The sequence below is a fragment of the Oncorhynchus kisutch genome, linkage group LG18 (assembly GCF_002021735.2).
Source record: "Oncorhynchus kisutch isolate 150728-3 linkage group LG18, Okis_V2, whole genome shotgun sequence".
Lineage (NCBI taxonomy): Eukaryota > Metazoa > Chordata > Actinopteri > Salmoniformes > Salmonidae > Oncorhynchus > Oncorhynchus kisutch.
The window spans coordinates 68,696,696-68,717,095 of NC_034191.2; the positions used below are offsets into that span (position 1 = coordinate 68,696,696).

The 20,400-nt window shown below is 44.7% G+C and overlaps 3 protein-coding genes across 5 annotated transcripts; all 3 read left to right on the forward strand.

Moving 5' to 3' along the window:
• The first annotated feature begins 1,237 nt into the window (after positions 1-1,237).
• Positions 1,238-3,156, forward strand: otos (otospiralin). The gene is made up of 4 exons (XM_020508539.2): positions 1,238-1,359; positions 1,742-1,810; positions 2,499-2,525; positions 2,662-3,156. Exons 2-4 carry the CDS (start codon positions 1,750-1,752, stop codon positions 2,847-2,849), a joined length of 276 nt encoding a protein of 91 aa, XP_020364128.1. The 5' UTR covers positions 1,238-1,359; positions 1,742-1,749; the 3' UTR covers positions 2,850-3,156.
• A 4,236-nt stretch (positions 3,157-7,392) lies between these two features.
• cops9 (COP9 signalosome subunit 9) lies at positions 7,393-13,162 on the forward strand. The gene is made up of 3 exons (XM_020508556.2): positions 7,393-7,610; positions 8,041-8,113; positions 13,066-13,162. The coding sequence occupies exons 1-3, from the start codon at positions 7,548-7,550 to the stop codon at positions 13,101-13,103; spliced, it is 174 nt and encodes a 57-aa protein (XP_020364145.1). The 5' UTR covers positions 7,393-7,547; the 3' UTR covers positions 13,104-13,162.
• A 115-nt stretch (positions 13,163-13,277) lies between these two features.
• On the forward strand, positions 13,278-19,593 carry and1 (actinodin1). Of its 3 annotated transcripts, XM_031796617.1 has the most exons (8): positions 13,278-14,810; positions 16,139-16,183; positions 16,259-16,401; positions 16,769-16,992; positions 17,069-17,225; positions 17,331-17,579; positions 17,679-17,904; positions 18,428-19,593. In XM_031796617.1, exons 1-8 carry the CDS (start codon positions 14,738-14,740, stop codon positions 19,057-19,059), a joined length of 1,749 nt encoding a protein of 582 aa, XP_031652477.1. In that variant the 5' UTR covers positions 13,278-14,737; the 3' UTR covers positions 19,060-19,593. The 3 variants fall into 3 exon arrangements, with proteins under 3 accessions (XP_031652477.1, XP_031652476.1, XP_031652475.1); XM_031796616.1 differs by having other exon boundaries at positions 16,256-16,401; positions 17,679-19,593; XM_031796615.1 differs by having other exon boundaries at positions 16,139-16,401; positions 17,679-19,593.
• The last annotated feature ends 807 nt before the right edge of the window (positions 19,594-20,400 follow it).

Genomic DNA, 20,400 nt, shown 5'->3' on the forward strand with positions numbered 1-20,400 from the left:
ATCAAATTTTGCCAGCGAAGAAAAAGTTGCGCGTGGCAGTGCAGGGGAAGGTCGGCGGGTGAATTCAGACGAAGCCCTTGGAAAGATGTTTTCGGATATAAAGACTACGCTGTAGTCAACAAAAAACTGGGGTGGACGGTGCGGTGCTACTGCCGCCACTCTATTTTTTGACAGACTTTTATCGAATTTGGTATTTTGCATCACAGGGCCCTGAGATAAGACAGAACATGAAAGTGATTATGTATCACACACACGTAGTCTCCATGTTCCGGTTTTATCTCCCATCTTTGGGATCTGTATTTTTTTCTCAGACATTCAGGCCAGTGTTCAAATTGTAGGCCTACTTAAAGTTCAGTAGCAGTTGTTTTGATGTACCTTTTAATAAATGATTGTAACTTTATGGCAGGATTGTTTTAGGTGTCTAGAGTATATCTGGAGAGAGACAGAGAGCAATATTTTGTTTTTGTTGTCTCTGATGTGTCTTTATCATGGCTATCCATGTATTTCCATGGAAATATAAAGTTTATCTGGAAAGTAATAAATATATATATTTTTAAAAGCAGTCATGATTTGCGTGAATTTAATATACTAACTATTACTCTGGTTAAAAATATGAAATGCTATTCAATTTGGTGAAGAGCACCTTGTTTAGGACTCAAAACTCAAAGTTTAGGACTTGAGACTTGACTTGGGACTTGTCAGTCTTCACTTGAGACTTAGACTTGAGTGCTAAGACTTGAGACTTACTTGTAACTTGTAAAACAATGACTTGGTCCCACCTCTGCTACCTACAGATGTAGGATCTTAATTTGATAACATTTCTTTTGCTTAGAATTTTCATTTTCACTTTGAAATTTCAGACTTGATTTGCCCTAATGGAAAATGTATTAACCCTTACAAAATGGTCCATTAATTATAATCTACATAGTCATTTGAATATACTGTTGCTGCAGGATTATTTTCCTGCTGTAGCAAACTGACTCAAATTAAGATCCTACAGCCGTACCATCTAAGTTCTACTATCTATCTATCACACAATTTTATATTTATAGACTTTGCAGACTGTAGTGGTAGACCTGTTAGTTTATAATGTGGTTTGATCGATTTAATGTCAAGCTATGTAACAATGGTGATGGTTGCTTCATGGGATGAATATAATGCCGACAGCATGAGTTAGTTCTCTGGCCTCAAACTGAAGACGTGTGGTTGTGACAAGGGTATGTGGGGAGGGCTGTGTGTATGTGTGTATTGGGTGGGACGTGTGATCTTATAACAGGATCCTGCTGCTTCATTCCTGTCGTGAGCTTTAGACTCTTCTAGACCCCGAGACAGACAGCACCTCTGGAACGACAAACACAGGTAAAAATAACAAGACTCTTCTCACTACAACCCAGTGTTGTTGTTTTGATTCTGATTAATATGTACAGTTTAGAGTTAGTAGTTTAGGGGGGTTTTCTTCAATGAACTCTAGGCTATGTGTATAATATGTGTTTTTACAATGTCCTCTCGGGTCGTTTAGAGTGTTGATTGAGGACCTAGTAGCTGAGAAATGTAACTGTTGTTTATGATTGTATTTTTTTATTTTGCGTATTTATGCATGTGTAGTTTTAAATGTGTATATTGTATCTCAATGTGTATTGTGTCCACAGGGCTCACCTGGAAATGAGACCCTTGGTCTCAGTGTTGACTCCCTGTGAAAATAAAGTTTAAAACAATTATAATAATGTGTTTGTGTTTTCAGAAGTCAGGATGAAGTTGCTGGTTCAGCTTAGTATTCTCTTCCTCTGTCTCATCACCTGTAAGCTCACTGGTGAGTCTCTCTGCCTCCATTAAAATGAGGCTGCAAATAGAAGTCTCCATCACAGCAGTGTTTCCTTAAACTATTACTTAATCATCAGCAACCTCTGGGATACCCTCAGTTATTTTACCTTCTGCTTGCTCTTAGGGGGTTTAGGCCGGGACTGATGTTAAGCATTTTATGTCAAATCTATTAGTAAATAGTGCTATATGTGTAATCCATATTGTGTGTCGTTGTATGTAGTTAATCCATATTAAAGTGCTAGAATAAGTACACAGCATTAGAAGTTAACCGACTCAGAGCTGGAGATAACTATGACTTAATGGTGGATTCAGGAATTACCGCTTTCTGCATACATAAGGAGAGGTTTGTTATGAGAACTGCATGTGGACAAAGAGCACTGTGTGTGTGTGTGTGTGTGTGTGTGTGTGTGTGTGTGTGTGTGTGTGTGTGTGTGTGTGTGTGTGTGTGTGTGTGTGTGTGTGTGTGTGTGTGTGTGTGTGTGTGTGTGTGTGTGTGTGTGTAAACCCAGTGAGGAATAATATTTGAGGAGGAAGGAAGAAAGTTTCTTCAGGTATCCCAGAGTCCTCAGGGAGGGGCAAATTTTTCCGAACTCTCAATCCCTTCTTTGTGTGTGGAATACGTGAAATGCTCCAGAATGCTAAACTTCTCTCCATCTCTCCCCCTCTCCTCTTTACAGATGCCAGAGCCTTCACCCCTGAAGGAGGTAAAATAGACACACAAACACAGAGACCTTCTGTAGCATGTGCTGATAGGCCCTACATGATTATTATATTATGTAGACTTCCTTGGGGTTGTCAGTCAGTGAGTGTTGTGATTTGTTTCTGTCTGTGTGTCTGTAGTTCCATATGATGAGCCCCCGGCAGTCCCATACTGGCCCTACACCACCTCAGACTTCTGGCACTACGTAGAGTACTTCAGGTCTATTGGAGCCTACAACCACATCAATGAAATGGCCCGGGCCTTCTATGCTCACCAACACCTGGGAGACACACTGGGATATGAGACCAACGAGGGACATGAACATTGAGGAGAGAGAGAGGGAGGGTAGAGGGAGAATGAGATCGAGAAGGTGGGGAGAGGGGCAGGAAGGGAGAAAATAGGGGGAGAATATAAGGAGAGGGGGAGGGAGGAAAAGAGGGCAACATAAGGATAAGTCATATTGTCAATTGAAATGCATTTAAAAAACAAGGTTATATAAATATGTATTTGGACCTATCATTAAATATATGAATGCATCTCACAGATGAGAAGAAAAAAAATTAATTCCAAACACTGCTATAATCTAAAAAGTTATATCAATGTAATGTGCAATAATAATACATTTTGACAAGAAATGTGATCTCGTTGTCATAATTTACTGTCTTTAATTTGGATACTTGCAAGGATTGAAATGTAATAGGGATTTTGTATGTGGAATTGTCACAAAATATAGATTTATTTTACAATTACCTATGAGTTTCCAATCCTAGGTATGTTACTCCTTTCATCACCTGGGTGTTTGTCCAATATTTTATCTACATTTTAGCCAACCTTCAATCTCTACCTACACCCAAACCACCGGTTGATTCCTTGTGACAGTCGAGCCCATTATATTGTTACCCAAAAAAAAGTGGTGTTACGAGAAAAGTGTAGAGCAGGGCTCCTGGAGAGCTACCCTCCTGTAGGGTTTCCCTTTAACCCTACATGTAACTAACCTAATTCAGCTACTAAACCAGCCAATTCTTAGAATCAGGTGGGCTAGATCAGGGTTGGAGTGAAAACGTACAGGATGATAGCTCTCCAGGAACAGGGTAGAAGAGCCCTGGTGTAGAGCCAAGCGGTGGTGAGGAAGATTGGTGTCAAGCACAAAAAGAAAGAAAAAGATTACTCTGGTAGGTCAGAAATGGAACTTGACAAGAGTGAGAATGAATTACCTGTGGAGGCAGGTATTCGTCCCTATGATGACAAAGATGATTCTGGCCCGGTGGGAGTGAGATGTTTGGAATGAATGGATCCTTGCCTTCTGGCTGGTCCATATGTGGTGTCAGGTTGGGTGGAGAAGAGGTCGGGGACTGTGGAGTCTGTGAAAGTAACTCTGATTTTTTGCGTTTCTTCCATCCAGAAGGAGCAGGCACTCTGCACCATGTGCCTCGGGAACGGACTTAAAGGTCCTCTCTGTTGGCCTTCAATAAGTCAATATATTCACCTTGTCAGTGTAAAATAAGTATGCTATGGGCTATGCAGAGCCGAGGTCAGGTCCATTCAGGTCTATCAGCTGTAGTTACATAGACCCGAGACCTGATGTCAATCAAACAGGACCTGACCAGGACCCGAGGGAAAAGTTAGAATTTTGGACCCACTTAGGTCCCGGGTTGGGTCTCGGGGATTCGGGTTCAGGTGGACCCGTGAAGATGGCAACTGTGACAGTCTGCTGTGACTGCGGAGGCAGTGAAGAGAGTAGTAGAGGAAGATGGGTCCAGGGCGAGGGATCCTAAGAGGCTCCCTGTGAGTAGGCCGAGGCCAATAGAGAGTGATAGGAATAACGTGCTTCTTCAGTAAGGTTGGTTTCTTAGCATTCATAACCAATGGTTATCAACCTTACTGCAGAAATGGAACGTAAATCACAGAAAATAGATGTGGTGGCAGCTGCAGAGAGGTTCTTGGGTATACCGGATTTTACTGCAGAAGAGTTACAAGGTGTGCTGAACGATAGCGTCCCGTCCTCTCAGGCTGCCGGGCTGGTGTAGGATCAGATAGGGCCAAGTAGTGGAATAGTGGTGAGGTTTTAATGGGTGTAGTTGATAGGGATGAATGGGGAGGCCGTGACCCACCTCACACTCCAGTACAGTAGGTGGCGGTGTATGCAAATTTAAAGAAGAATGTCACATTCGTCGTAAGGATCGGACCAAGGCGCAGCGTGAGTAGAGTTCCACATCATTTTAATACATCGAAACTCAATGAACAAAACGTGAAGCTACTGATGTGCACTAAGGCAACTATATAGATCCCACACCAGAAAGTTGGGGAAAAGTGCTGCCTAAATATGATATCCAATCAGAGACAATGATAAACAGCTGTCTCTGATTGGGAACCATATCAGACCAACATAGAAATACAAAACATAGAATGTACAAAAACTAGAGTACCCACCCTAGTCACAACCTGACCTAACCAAAATATATAGAAAAACCGGGATATCAAAGGTCAGGGCGTGACAAAGAATAAGAAGAAGTGGCGTTGATCTATGCTAGGGGAAACTTTGATGGGGAGGCTGATTGTCGGGAACTTGTTGTTGGAAAATGGCGGAAGCAGATGTTCTGTTTGAATCAGATGGCGTGTCGAGTGGAGATGAGAAGAATTGGAATACAGTGGCGAATACATAAGGAAATTAGAGAAGTAAAATAGTAGTGTAATCTTGTAAATCCAAGCCTAGTTTTTTTAAATGGTCGGAGTAAGGGTTTTGGATCGATGGAGTTACCTGGGAGATCCGTTTGTAGTCTCTATGAAAATCGCGGATGCATTGGGTAAGGTGGTGTTGGTGAGAGTAACGAGAAGTGGCCTCAAGAAAATATCAGATTGGAATGTGTGATGTGTGGATCTTCGAAGCAGGGCGCCTATGAAGGGTGTTATCTCTGAGGTGCCGCATGAGGTGAATGCAAAGGATATACGTGAAGAATTGGATCAAGTGGTTGGTGCACACCGACTGACCCGCATGGTGGATGGATCGAGGAAGCCCACTCCATCCATTCTGTTGTTTTCTGAAGAAGAGTCTCTGCCTTCTCACGTGTATTTGGGTTTTATGACATACCAGTGGTGTAAAGTACTTAAGTTATACTTTAAAGTAATTTTACTTAAGTTTTTTGGGGTATCTGTACTTTACTATTTTATATTTTTGACAACTTTTACTTCATTACATTCCTAAAGAAAATAATGTACTTTTTACTCCATCCATTTTCCCTGAAACACATAAGTACTCGTTACATTTTGACAGGAAAATGGTCTAATTCATACACTTATCAAGAGAACATCCCTTGTTATCCCTACTGACTCTGATCTGGTGGACTACCTAAACACAAATAGTTAATTTGTAAATTAATGTCTGAGTGTTGGTGTGTGCCCCTGGCTATCCGTCAATAAAACATGCAATACAAATTATGCCGTCTGGTTTGCATAATATAAGGAATTTGAGACTATTAATACTTTTACTTTTACCAATTTCATTTACTTTGACTTTTACATTAGTCATTTTCTATTAAGGTATATTTACTTTTTCTCAAGTATGATATTTGAGTACGTTTTCCACCACTGAGATACCCTGTGAGAGCCTACGTGACCAAACCCATGCATGTGTAAAGTGTATGTAGACGGGAGGAGTATCATATGCCAACTAAATCTAAATGCTGCAATTGTGGTAGTGAACATGCACCCAAATTCCTGAAGTTTCCTGTTCGGGTGAAGGAGACAGAGGTGGCAAGAATAAGGCCTGTCCAGAATGTCTCCTATTCGGAGGAAGCGAGAAGAGTGGAAGAAAGGAGTGAAGTTGAAGAAATAATGTTAGTAGGTGTAGAGACACTAGAGGGATACTGACATCATGCATGCTAAGGTGGACTTTGTTGCATTTATTGCATTGGTTTTCAACTGCACAGCGCAAACAGAGAGAAAATCTGAGAAAATAGTCATCATTGTGAGTGAGGCATTACAAGGAATCCTGTCGATTAATGCTTCGTCCTCACAGGCCCCCGAGCCTGTGTATGGATGTGTTTTGAATTGTGACTGAAGGAGTGGGATTATTTATTTATTTTTGTTACATTTTTGTATGATGTTATTTTTGTTTCGCTACCCTGTACAGTAGGTGGCGGTAATACACCAACCTTAAAGAAGAAGAAGTGAGTAGGCTCAAATTCCATGTCAGCAGTGAATAGTTTATCATCTGGTAAATCTAATAGGAGTGACCTACTATTGGAGGTATTCATGTTATTATAGAGAATTGAGAGACTGGGTGTAGTAGTGAGATTCTGCTGGGTCCCAGCACATTCGGGTGTGGAAGGGAATGAAGTTGTAGACCAGATAGTTAAAGAGCTTTGAAACAAAATATAATTGATATTAATGTTCCACTGGGTAGTGATGAGGCCAAATGTAAGATCAGAGCCATTTTGATAGATGTGTGGCAGAAGAGATGGGACTCTGAGCCCAAGGGACAACATTTATATGAAAGAAAGGTCGGTGGACCAAGATTAAAAAGTCAGATTAGGAAGGAAGAGGTGGTGTTTGCTCGATTACACCTAGGACATTGTACTCGTCATTACATCTGGTTGGCAAGCATGTGAATGGTTTGTGTCAGGAGTGTATTGTTGATGAAACAGTAGAGCATGTGTTATTATATTGTTGTTAGTATGTTGAGAGAGAAAGATTGACTTGTAGGGTCATTGAGGTTGGACGGGTTTGGGGGGGGGGTGGAAGGGATTTGGGGGATGGTCTATTAGAAGTTAGTAGGGATCTTTTTTATTTTCTTAGAAGTACTGCTTTAGGTAGGAGGATTTAGAAATGTGGAGCTAATGTTGTAAACCGTGATTGACCACACACTTCAGCACAGTAGGTGGCGGCATGCACCTTTAACGGTTGTTTTCGGGCCTCCATATATCATAGAAGAAGAAAGGTCCGATTTGTTTAGTTTACTTTGACAGAAAACAGCTTGGTAGCTAACGTTAATATTCATTACGGTAACTCGTCAAAGACAGAAACTATCATGAAACCAGCGGTGGACGAGATGTTCCCTGAAGGCGCCGGGCCTTATGTGGATCTAGACGAGGTTAGTAATCATCAGGAAAGAATCACCGACCTAGCTAGCTAACGTTACCATGTTAACGCCAACGGTCATCTAGCCACCTACAGTAACTACAGTAAGTGACTCGGATACAAAAAACGCCCGCTGTTATCCAATCATCTTGTTCAACAAGATTGTTGGGAACTTGCTACTACTAACGTTAGCTAGCTAGCTATGTTTAGAAGGCATATATCTGCATTTTGTCAGAGGCTAGAATGTTGCGTAGCTGTAGCGTTAGCACATATAACGTTAGTTGTCTTTAACCTAACGTTAGCTAGTTACACGGGTACCCTTTTGTCTGTAGACTGAACGAACTGTCTTTGATTTATTGTACTTTTCGTGTTGAGCTCATGTGTTTTATGTACGTTGATAAATGGCTAACATTATGAAACTGTACCTGGTGTGTGTTCTTCAGGCAGGGGGCAGCAGCGGTCTGCTCATGGACCTGGCAGCAAATGAGAAAGCAGTGCACTCAGACTTCTTCAACGGTGAGATACACACACACACACACACACTAACACGGTAGGCAGGGCAGGAGGCTAGAATAGACCCGTTTTTCTCAAACCTATTTTTGAGTAACTCTAGCCATTACACTTATTTGTTATATTCTGATACTAGAATTCCTGATTTAATCTAATAGAGTGCTCATCACCTGTTGAATCAGGTGTATTGCTGCGGGAATAGATCAAATAAGTGGAATGGCTGGAAATGCTGGATAATAGGTTGGGGGAGACACTGGGCTAGACTGTGTAGAGGCTATGTCAAGGATCTATGTGACTAGGGAGGGGTCTACTAAAAGTGTTCTGTGTAGGGATGTGCATCTTTCCCTTTCAAGACGGTTCCATACATATCTAGATACATGGGCTCCTATACGATACAGGAAAGATATGTTTTAGTTTGAAACTATTCGATTCGGTATAATGTGATACGATGCACTATATTTTTTTGCATAAACACATTCATTTCCCATTCTAAATTCAAATCTACTGCTGATAAAGCGTGTGTGTGTGTGTGTGTGTGTGTGTGTGTGTGTGTGTGTGTGTGTGTGTGTGTGTGTGTGTGTGTGTGTGTGTGTGTGTGTGTGTGTGTGTGTGTGTGTGTGTGTAAATGATATATGTCTATGGTGCATGTACTACGTAGGCACCTGAGCTGAGTCATAAGGGAGACTAGGCATCTACCACCCCACTATCAGATTAGTTTTTTGTCCCCACTTTGGTTCTAAAATCACCATCACCCACATTAACTTGTCCTTTTTGCAGATTAAGTGTTTGAGCTAGTAATGGATCAATATTTATCATTTACAAATGCCCTATGACATAGCCAATGAATATATAGCACAATTTTGGATTTCACCCCGATCTCATTTGGACGTTTTTACGGAGAGATCTTCTCATTTCGGTCATGCAAAAGTGCTCGTCACCCAATGTGTAGATACACATAGTTGAAGCCAAACGTTTAGCCAAATAAATTTAAACTCAGTTTTTGACAATTCCTGACATTTAATCCTGGTAAAAAATTCCCTGTCTTAGGTCAGTAAGGATCACCACTTTATTTTAAGAATGTGAAATGTAAGAATAATAGTAGACAATGATTTATTTCAGCTTTTATTTTTTTCATCACATTCCCAGTGGGCCAGAAGTTTACATACACTCAATTAGTATTTGGTAGCATAGCCTTTACATTGTTTAACTTGGGTCAAACATTTTGGGTAGTCTTCCACAAGCTTCCCACAATAAGTTGTGTGGATTTTGGCCCATTCCTCCTGACAGAGCTGTTGTAACTGAGTTAGGTTTGTAGGCCTCCTTGCTCGCACATGCTTTTTCAGTTCTGTCCACAAATTTTCTATAGGATTGAGGTCAGAGCTTTGTGATGGCCACTCCAATACCTTGACTTTGTCATCCTTAAGCCATTTTGCCACAACTTTGGAAGTATGCTTGGGGTCATTGTCCATTTGGCTACCAAGTTTTAAATTCCTGACTGATGTCTTGAGATGCTGCTTCAATATATCCACAAAATTTTCCCTCCCTCATGCTGCCATCTATTTTGTGAAGTGCACCAGTCCCTCCTGCAGCAAAGCACCCACACAACATGATGCTGCCACTCCCGTGCTTCACGGTTGGGATGGTGTTCTTCGGCTTGCAACATTATGGCCAAACAGTTCTATTTTTGTTTCATCAGACCAGAGGACATTTCTCCAAAAAGTACGATCTTTGTCCCCATGTGCAGTTGCAAACCGTAGTCTGGCTTTTTTATGGCGGTTGTGGAGCAGTGGCTTCTTCCTTGCTGAGCAGCCTTTCAGGTTATGTCGATATAGGACTTGTTTTACTGTGGATATAGATACTTTTGTACCCGTTTCCTCCAGCATCTTCACAAGGTCCTTTGCTGTTGCTCCAACATCGATTTAAATTGCACCAAAGTACGTTAATCTCTAGGAGACAGAACGCGTCTCCTTCCTGAGCGGTATGACTGCTACGTGGTCCCCTGATGTTTATAATTGCATACTATTGTTTGTACAGATGAACATGGTACCTTCAGGCGGTTGGAAATTGCTCCCAAGGATGAACCCGACTTGTAGAGGTCTACAATTTCTTTTTTGAGGTCTTGGCTGATTTCTTTTGATTTTCCCATGATGTCAAGCAAAGAGGCACTGAGTTTGAAGGTAGGCCTTGATGCCTTGATATACATCCACAGGTACACCTCCAATTGACTCAAATTATGTCAATTTGCCTATCAGAAGCATCTAAAGCCATAACATCCTTTTCTGGTATGTTCCAAGCTGTTTAAAGGCACAGTCAATTTAGTGTATGTAAACCTCTGACCCACTGGAATTGTGATACAGTGAAATAATCTGTCTGTAAACAATTGTTGGAAAAATGACTTGTGTCATGCACAAAGTAGATGTCCTAACCGACTTGCCAAAACTATAGTTTGTTAACAAGAAATTTGTGGAGTGATTGAAAAATGACTCCAACATAAGTGTATGTAAACTTCCGACTTCAACTGTATATATATATATTTTTTAAAGACAAATCATATTTTTCGAAAATCTAATGTTATTTGTTACACAATAGGTAGACCTTACAGTGAAATGACACTGACTGTGTAAATCCAAACAATTGCTGATGAACCTGAATAATCCAAATAATATCATTTCTAAGCCCCGTTCAGAGTTCTGTCTCCCATTCTTTTTGTTCTCTCCTGTAAAACACTATTTTTAACAGCGCATAGATAACAATAACCTATCAAATGACACCGGTTGTCACTCCACTATTAAAGCCAGATATCACTCAAACTGTTTAAGCATTTGAATGCTGAAGAACAGGCCGCCTACCTGGCGTTGGTCAGAGAGTGGAGCAGGGCACAGTGCGCAGGCAGTTTGACTAGGCTACTGGTATTACCTGGGGTTGTTGCCTGGGGTTGTTGTCTGGCATGCAAAATGACTTGTAGATCAATGACTGTCAAAGCAGTTTCATGCAGTTCCACACTGAAACAGAGGACGCTTCAGTTGTCACAAAAGAATAGAGGAATTCTAGGATGGTAGAAATAACGTAATATGTGCAAACACAAAAATGTGAACCGGAGATTCACAACATTTGAATCGGTTTTCTGACCATTGCATGCTACATTTGGATCAGTTTGGGATCCGCGATACACTTGCATCCTTAAACATTTGAACCGGGGACTGATGCGTGTTGGTGAATCGTTACATCCCTAGTTCTGTTTGTGTTTGTTTTGCCAACAGGGCCGTATCTCAGTAACTAACACACGTATTTTCCATGTAAACCTCAATTTACACAAACGCAGACACACACCACACAATGTAGCTAATGTGTTTTTCATCTGGCAGTTAGCTACAGGACAAACAGTTTGTCTCAGTGGCACATGACCTAGAAACTGATCATTAAAAAGAGGAAAGGAACGCTAAAGAAGGAGATGTAAGGGGTAGTAGTAGGTGAAGGGGGAATGGGAGGAGTGGGGAGTAGGAATGGCAGATGAGATGGTTAAGTATGTAAAGTAAGCGAGGAGAGGGGGAGGAGGACAAGGAGGAGAAGAGATGGGGAGGAGGACAAGGAGGAGAAGAGATGGGGAGGAGGACAAGGAGGAGAAGAGAGGGGGAGGAGGACAAGGAGGAGAAGAGAGGGGAAGGAGGAGAAGAGAGGGGGAGGAGGACAAGGAGGAGAAGAGAGGGGAAGGAGGAGAAGAGAGGGGGAGGAGGAGAAGAGAGGGGGAGGAGGAGAAGAGAGGACAAGGAGGAGAAGAGATGGGGAGGAGGACAAGGAGGAGAAGAGAGGGGGAGGAGGAGAAGAGAGGGGGAGGAGGAGAAGAGAGGACAAGGAGGAGAAGAGATGGGGAGGAGGACAAGGAGGAGAAGAGATGGGGAGGAGGACAAGGAGGAGAAGAGATGGGGAGGAGGACAAGGAGGAGAAGAGATGGGGAGGAGGACAAGGAGGAGAAGAGATGGGGAGGAGGTCAAGGAGGAGAAGAGAGGGGGAGGAGGACAAGGAGGAGAAGAGAGGGGGAGGAGGACAAGGAGGAGAAGAGATGGGGAGGAGGACAGGTAGAGGGGGAGGAGGACAAGGCAGAGAAGAGGGGGAGGAGGATAAGGAGGAGAGAAGAGGGGAGCAGGACAGGTAGAGTGGGAGTAGGACAAGGAGGAGGACAGGTAGAGGGGGAGGAGAACAAGGAAGAGGGGAGAAGGACAGGTAGAGGAGGAGTAGGACAAGGCGTAGAGTAGAGGACAGGTAGAGGGGGAGTAGGCCAAGGAGAAGGACAGGTAGAGGGGGAGGAGAACAAGGAGGAGAGGAGAGGGGAGAAGGACAGGTTGAGGGGGAGTAGGACAGGTTGAGGGGGAGTAGGACAAGTAGGAGGACAGGTAGAAGGGGAGGAGGAGGACAGGTAGAGGGGGAGGAGGAGAGGGGGATGATAAAGGGGTTTATGGTTCCTGTTAGACTGAAACTCAGCAGGACACTTAGCTAGCCTGCCGCTTTGAACACACATACACACCACGTTTCACACACACACACACACCACGTTTCACACACGCACACCCAGCAGAAAAACACATTCCCCTGTGTTTCTGTGGTGTCTGTGATTGTGTCCTTTAGTGGTTGTAGCTCCCCTAAAGCAGCACTCACATCTGTTAACACCAAACGCCTCCTAGAACCTGAAGTCTTGAGAGCCCAGATATACCAAATACTAACATATGGTACTACTGCATGATCTGTTATGAATCATACATAACTATTTTAGGATGTTTTCAAACTTCAGCATGCCTATCATGTCAGTCATCTAAGTGTCAGCACATAGGAGCTGTCAATCAAATCAGAAACTCACTGACCTATCCTTTCTGTCTGTCTCTGTCTCTCTGTCTGGCTGTCTCTGTTTCTCTGTCTCTGTTTCTCACTCGGTCTCTCTGTTTTTCTCTATCTGTTTCTCTCAGACTTCGAGGATTTGTTTGATGATGAGGACCTGCAGTGAATGAAGACCCCCCCACTGCCACTGTGTTTGTTAAAAAATAAAGGCTCTTTTAAAAAGCAGATGTGTGTGTGAATTCTGTGGATCCCATACATTCCATAGCTGAGCTAAATGATCAGTGTGGGTTTAGAGTGGTCGTGCTTCAATGTGCTGCGGCAGGCAGGTCTTTAGGCGCTGAGAAACACCTGTTAGTGGACTAATAATTACATACTCCATAATATCACATGCACACTCATACCTAGAAGAAATATATAGGACATCCCCAGTTAACATTTCCAGTATGTTGATGGCTACTGGACAGCAGCTCTAAAAGGTTTTTTTAAGGCCTTAGACGGTGTCAATGGGTTGTATTCAGTAGTGCACACTGTAGCACCATAACAAGTTGGATACAAAACACACCGGTGACAAATGGGTTGTAATTCAGTAGTGCACACTGTAGCACCATAACAAGTTGGATACAAAACACACCGGTGACAAATGCATATATTTATATCCATCTCTGTGTGGCTGCGACCTAGTTGGAGTGCTTGGTGTGTCTGAAACCATCACCTGTTAGGTTTGGGTGCCAGTGCATCTTACAGGGACATTGCTCGAGAGCCACTGTACGGATGCAGGACCTGTGTGTGTAAACCCTCAGTTACAGGGCAGATGTGTCTGAACAGTAGAACTAATGAGGAAACTAGCACCTGAAATGACTGATGGGCAGACCAGCTGTCAGTGTGTGCCAACAGAGCTGTCTAACAGCAGCTAGCAGGCAGCGTTTTGGGCCCTCCTCCTACAAAATGGGTTCTGGGAAGTGCTTATGTGGCGCCTTTACCCTCCTTTCCCCCTTCATTATTTCCCCTCTATTTCCTTGTCTCCCTCTCAGTTGTTTTAGCTCTCTTTCTTTCTCTCTCTCTCTCTCTCTCTCTCTCTCTCTCTCTCTCTCTCTCTCTCTCTCTCTCTCTCTCTCTCTGTAATTACGGAGTCTCTGATTGGTTGGGTGGTTGAGCTGGCAGCAGCCAATAGCAGCTCTGGTAGCAGTGCCCCTCGATCTCCTGGAAAGGTTTGTGTTTGTTAATTATTAGGGGTCTGTTTAAAACCAGACCTAACCATTTTAGGGGGCACAGTCTGTGAGTAGAGCCAGAGGGACAGGGTGCACCAGGAGCCTCACATACACACTTAAACATCCAGCCTCTGAACCGGCCAGTGGGCTTCGTCTGATACAGCCTCTCCTCAAGATCCAACAGAGACTCCACTACACACAACTACAGGTAAGACAACATCAAGGTTTGGTTTAAGTCCAGTTTAAGGTCAGGTTTGAGTGCTCTGAAACACCTGTAGCCTGTGTAGGAGAATCAACCAGCAGAGCAGCCTAAACCCCCTGATGAGACTCAAACAGAAGACCCTCTGAGGAAGCAGTTTAGATGGGTGGAAGCAGACACACTGGTGGATGTAGACTGGAAACATTGTTATCATTTTTTCTTATGGGAAGCAAGACAACTACATGTGATTTAGCAGGACGAGGGTACTACCTGTCTTCTACAGCATTCACTAGTCTTGGTTTGGAATGGCATGGGTATAGGAAACACTTTATTTGACAGTAAACTGTTTCCACTGGTATTTACCTGAAATTGTCCGTAGGAGAGGAGGAGGCCATGGCTGGAAGGAGCAGAACGTCGTTCTCCGGTGTGTTGACTGCTGCTCTGCTGGCCACCATACTGCTGCCTGGTGAGTCACACATGCCGTCATGCTCAAGCAGACATAGTGGTTTCTGATGGATGGACTTTGTGAATATTGATCCTCTCCTACCGTAGTCCTCCTGTCCTCACCTTGCCTATTCGCAAGCCCTTGACTAGTTGAATCAGGGCTGTTATTGCTGGGCTAGAACTAAAATGTCCAGTCCTGAGGGTAACCAAAGAACAGATTCAGAAACATTGTCCTAACCCTAACTAAAACTCAGAACAGTCTCTGTCTGCCTCTAATTATTACCTGTTGTAATAACCTCTATTATAACCTCACCATATGGATCTGCCTCGGATATCTGCCTCGGATATCTGCCTCGGATATCTGCCTCGGATGTCTGCCTCGGATATCTGCCTCGGATGTCTGCCTCGGATATCTGCCTCGGATAACTGCCTCCGGATAACTGCCACCAGACCAGCTGTTTCTGGTTCTGTGTTGACATGATTGACAGTTCCCCTCAGGGGAATCTTTAGTCAATCTCCTCTTTCCTCTAAAACTGTTTCTCAACAGACCCATAATCCTAACCTTAACCCATCATGTATTTACAGGGATGGAGGAGGAGGGGGAGGAGAGGGAATTCTTTCATCGTTCCAGCACTTGTAAAAGATTATTACCTGTCAGCATCAGAGTCACGCCTCCTGCACCCCCCCAGCCCCCCCCTCCTCCTCCCCCTCCCTCTGTCCCGTAAAGACTGTTGTTTACAGATGTTCCGGTCTTTTACTGGCTCATTAAATATAATACAGCGGATACACTGAGACAGCAACATTTACCCCAACACCACACACACCTCCCTCCATCATCCATGCATCTCTCTCTCCTTCTCTTCCTCCATCCCTCTTTCTCCCTCCTTTCATCTCTTCTCTCTCTACCTCCACCCCACGCTGTCTTTCCCTCTAAAAACTGCTAGCACCATTTCCCCCTGTGGAGATGAAAGAGCATGCAAAGCTGTGTCTACTGTTTCTCTCTCACTCTCTCTCTCACACACACACACACACACACACACACACACACACACACACACACACACACACACACACACACACACACGGAGCTCTGTAAGGTAGCTAGCCCAGTTGGGGTCCACTGTTACATGCTCACCTATAAAATCTACAAAGGGCCGTAGTCACCGAACATCCAGGCACGGCCAATAACCCCTGACCTGTAAACCTGTGTGTGTTTATTCCCACACCTTTCCACCTGTATATTACACTTGCAGTGGGGAAAGGTACTTAGTAGTATATGTCAGCATGTTTTGGTCTCTGCTGCTGATGCTGACAACATCTAGCTCTGACAGTGTGTGTCTGTCTCCTCAGAATTCCTGTCGGCAGGGCCGGTGTTTCAGAAGCTCAATGGACATGGTAAATGCACAACTACCTCACAAACATACTTGACATACACAACAATGTTTTTGATGCTTGATGTCTCACCAGTAGGGGATGCCACTGAAGAGACAGCGGTTACCATGGCATCGGCAAGGAGGCTTGTCCGTAACCGTAGAAACATCAGCTGGTACAAGCAACACTCAGACTTCTGGAGCTGGTACAAATACTTCACGGACAATGGAAACACGGAGGCAGTGAGTACACTCTGAGGAGATTGGGGTGTTATCCGGGAATGGTCCCAAACCTTCTGGTCCCAAGGGGCCAACACTAACTAACCACAAACCTTCACAGTTGAGTATCATCTGCTTAGAGATGAAAAGGGATATTGTGTTTGAGAATGACATGGGAACCTTTGGGAACTTCACAGGTATCTCTATTCATGTTCTTGGGGCTACCTGCCAGCCTCTCAGGGGTGTTCCAAAACAGTCTAGGTCAGGGAAGGAGAGGGTCAGGAGAGTGGGTAGGAGCTGAATAGGCTCCTTAGCTTTGGTTTTCATCTTTATGAACCTCATTTACTTCTAACCTCATATCTTTATCCCCTTCTCACCCCTCCCCCCTTAGGTCCAGGAGCTGGACAGGGTCTACCTGGCCTACCTCCAAAATAAGAACCGTGCTGAGGGACGTCGCTCTTATAAGGCCTACCTGGGCCACCTAGGGGACATCTACAAGGCCTGCGCCGACTCAGAGGACCCAAACTGCGTGGCCTCGGCCACTAGCCGGCAAAAACCTGAAACCCCCAAGGCCCCTCCTAAGCCCGCCCCTGTCAAGGCCTGTGACCCCTACAGGTCAGTCATGTTAATTGATGTCTGTGTTATATAATTTTATGCTTGTGAATTGAATCTAATCTAATGTCCTGTGTAGGGACCCATATTGTCTGTATGCTGCCAAGAGCCAGCCCCCACCTTCCCCTGGCCCGGTCAAGGCCCCAGCCCCCAATTATGTGCGCGCCCCTGTGGCTGTTAAAGAACCTCATTCTGGGTACTACTACTCCCCCGCTGTGCAGCCCTTCCTGTCCAAGGTACAGTATTACTACACTATTACTGCTTTTACTGTACCACTATACTAATGTATAGTGTCTATATCTATAATTAACATACACATGATTGTTTTTATTCCCGTCCAGGAGCAGAAGGCGGAGCTGCTGCGTATCTGTTCAGCGGAGGACGTGGACTGTCTCCAGTACCACCTGAGAGCTGCTTTCGGCCACATTCCCTCCGCTGGGCCCCTGCCCTCCTACGCCCACCTGGGCTGTGACCCGAAAGACCCCACCTGTAAACCCCAGCTGGTCCAAAAATCTCCCTCCGGCCTCTTCCTCCGTTACCCCAACTGTGACCCCAGAGACCCTCGCTGCGTCTACGCTGCATCCCTACAGGTAAGATTGGTATTTGTTATCATCGCCATCATCATTATTATTATATGCGATTATCATTGAATTGTAATATCATGATCATGACTGTCCTTCCATCCCCAGGCTCCCCGTGCCCCTGCTCCCCCCGCCCCGGCAGGTCCTGGTTCCTGCAACCCTCTGTTTGAGGACGGTTGTAACCCTCTCACTGCAACCAAGTACGCCACGGCACCAGAGGAGTTCAAGGAAGAACACAAAGATGAACCCGCCGCAATGCGTGCTGCGCCCCCAGCTCCCGAGCAACGCAGCGACCCATTTGCTATGTACAGGGATGCTTATGCTAATGCTAATGGTAACAGCCAAGGCAGTGCTCCAAGCTCTCAAGCTGGTGACCCATATACCATGTTCGGCCAAGGCAGTGCTCTCAGCGCTCAAGCTAGTGACCCATATGCCATGTACCGCCAAGGCAGTGCTCCCAGCGCTCAAGCTAGTGACCCATATGCCATGTACCGCCAAGGCAGTGCTCCCAGCGCTCAAGCTAGTGACCCATATGCCATGTACCGCCAAGGCAGTGCTCCCAGCGCTCAAGCTAGTGACCCATATGCCATGTACCGCCAAGGCAGTGCTCCCAGAGCTCAAGCTAGTGACCCATATGCCATGTACCGCCAAGGCAGTGCTCCCAGAGCTCAAGCTGTTGACCCATATGCCATGTACCGCCAAGGCAGTGCTCCCAGAGCTCAAGCTGTTGACCCATATGCCATGTACCGCCGAGCTATCGCTAGTGCTCAAGCTAACGACCCATACACCATGTACAGGCAGGCTAATGCTAACGATCCATTAGAAATGTACCGTGAAGCTGCAGCCTCCATGCACAGACATGTCCCCCCCTCCCTGCCGCAGCAGGCCCCCGCCCCCCCCTCCCCGCTATGAGGAGCCCACACAGGAGGATCGCCACCCGCTGGGCCCCCGGGGAAGGACCAAGGAAGGCTATGAATGCTTCATCGGCTACGACCAGGAGTGCTACCCAATAGCCCGCGCAGAGCCGCGTTCTGGCGTCCACCGTAACACCGCCTACCCCGCCGAGCCCTACGAGCCGCATCTCAATGCTGATGGATCACGGAACGGAGTTCTGGAGCCTTCTGACCCCGACTGTGACCCGGAGTACGACACCAACTGCCGCCTGCGTCGCTATGAACCCCGGGAGGATCTGCTGCCAGACGCCAACGCCCAAGCTGTACACCAGGGGGAGCCACAGCACAGCCGGGACCATAGCTACAACCAGGGGGAGCCAGAGAGAGAAAGCGAGGCAGATTCAGAGCCATACCAGAGTGGCCAGGAGGAGACCTACGGGGCTTACCCCCCTCCCTCGCAGGGGCTGTCATACGGGTCCTACCCCTCAACCCAGCAGGGAATGCCCAGCTTCCAGGACATGCTGAGAGGATACGGAGACCAGTACCCTGAACAAGATAACCACAGAGCATACGCTGCTGACTACCGCCAAAAATAAATACACACATATACACATACATGCATGCATACACACACACACACACACACGTGTGTATGTGACAAATAAAATTTGATTTGATTTGATTACATACATAGACACACACTGCATATGCCCTAAAGACTACAACAACAAAACTAACCAACACACCAGCCAAAAACTGGAGCAGATGACATGGAACACTATATTTAATACAAAACAATAAAAGACTGAATGAAGTCTGACACACACACACACATGCACACACACACATGTCACGTATGGACGAACAGGCACACACACACACACACACATAGTAATGTGCTGTTAGCAGTAGAAGCAGGAGGGGTTTCTCTCCACTAGCTGTTTTATCTGTCAGTTTGATTGATTAATTGACCCCCTATTCTCACTGGAATATTTAATACATTCTTGCAGCTCTGCTTCACTTCTGAAGCTACAAACTTCACATTCTTTTTGTGTTTGTTTAGTTTATGATGTATTATGTAAAGTTTTTTTACACGTTGAATGTTTTAAATAAAAGCTTTGAAAAACGTATTTTACTCTTTGTGTCCATGTTCTATACTGACCCCTATAGGCTAGCAGTGGTAATATATCTACTGACCCCTATAGGCTAGCAGTGGTAATATATCTACTGACCCCTATAGGCTAGCAGTGGTAATATTATATACTGACCCCTATAGGCTAGCAGTGGTAATATTATATACTGACCCCTATAGGCTAGCAGTGGTAATATTATATACTGACCCCTATAGGCTAGCAGTGGTAATATTATCTACTGACCCCTATAGGCTAGCAGTGGTAATATTATATACTGACCCCTATAGGCTAGCAGTGGTAATATTATATACTGACCCCTATAGGCTAGCAGCGGTAATATTATATACTGACCCCTATAGGCTAGCAGTGGTAATATATCTACTGACCCCTATAGGCTAGCAGTGGTAATATTATATACTGACCCCTATAGGCTAGCAGTGGTAATATTATATACTGACCCCTATAGGCTAGCAGTGGTAATATTATATACTGACCCCTATAGGCTAGCAGTGGTAATATTATATACTGACCCCTATAGGCTAGCAGTGGTAATATTATCTACTGACCCCTATAGGCTAGCAGTGGTAATATTATATACTGACCCCTATAGGCTAGCAGTGGTAATATTATATACTGACCCCTATAGGCTAGCAGCGGTAATATTATATACTGACCCCTATAGGCTAGCGGTGGTAATATTATATACTGACCCCTATAGGCTAGCAGTGGTAATATTATCTACTGACCCTTATAGGCTAGCAGTGGTAATATTATATACTGACCCCTATAGGCTAGCAGTGGTAT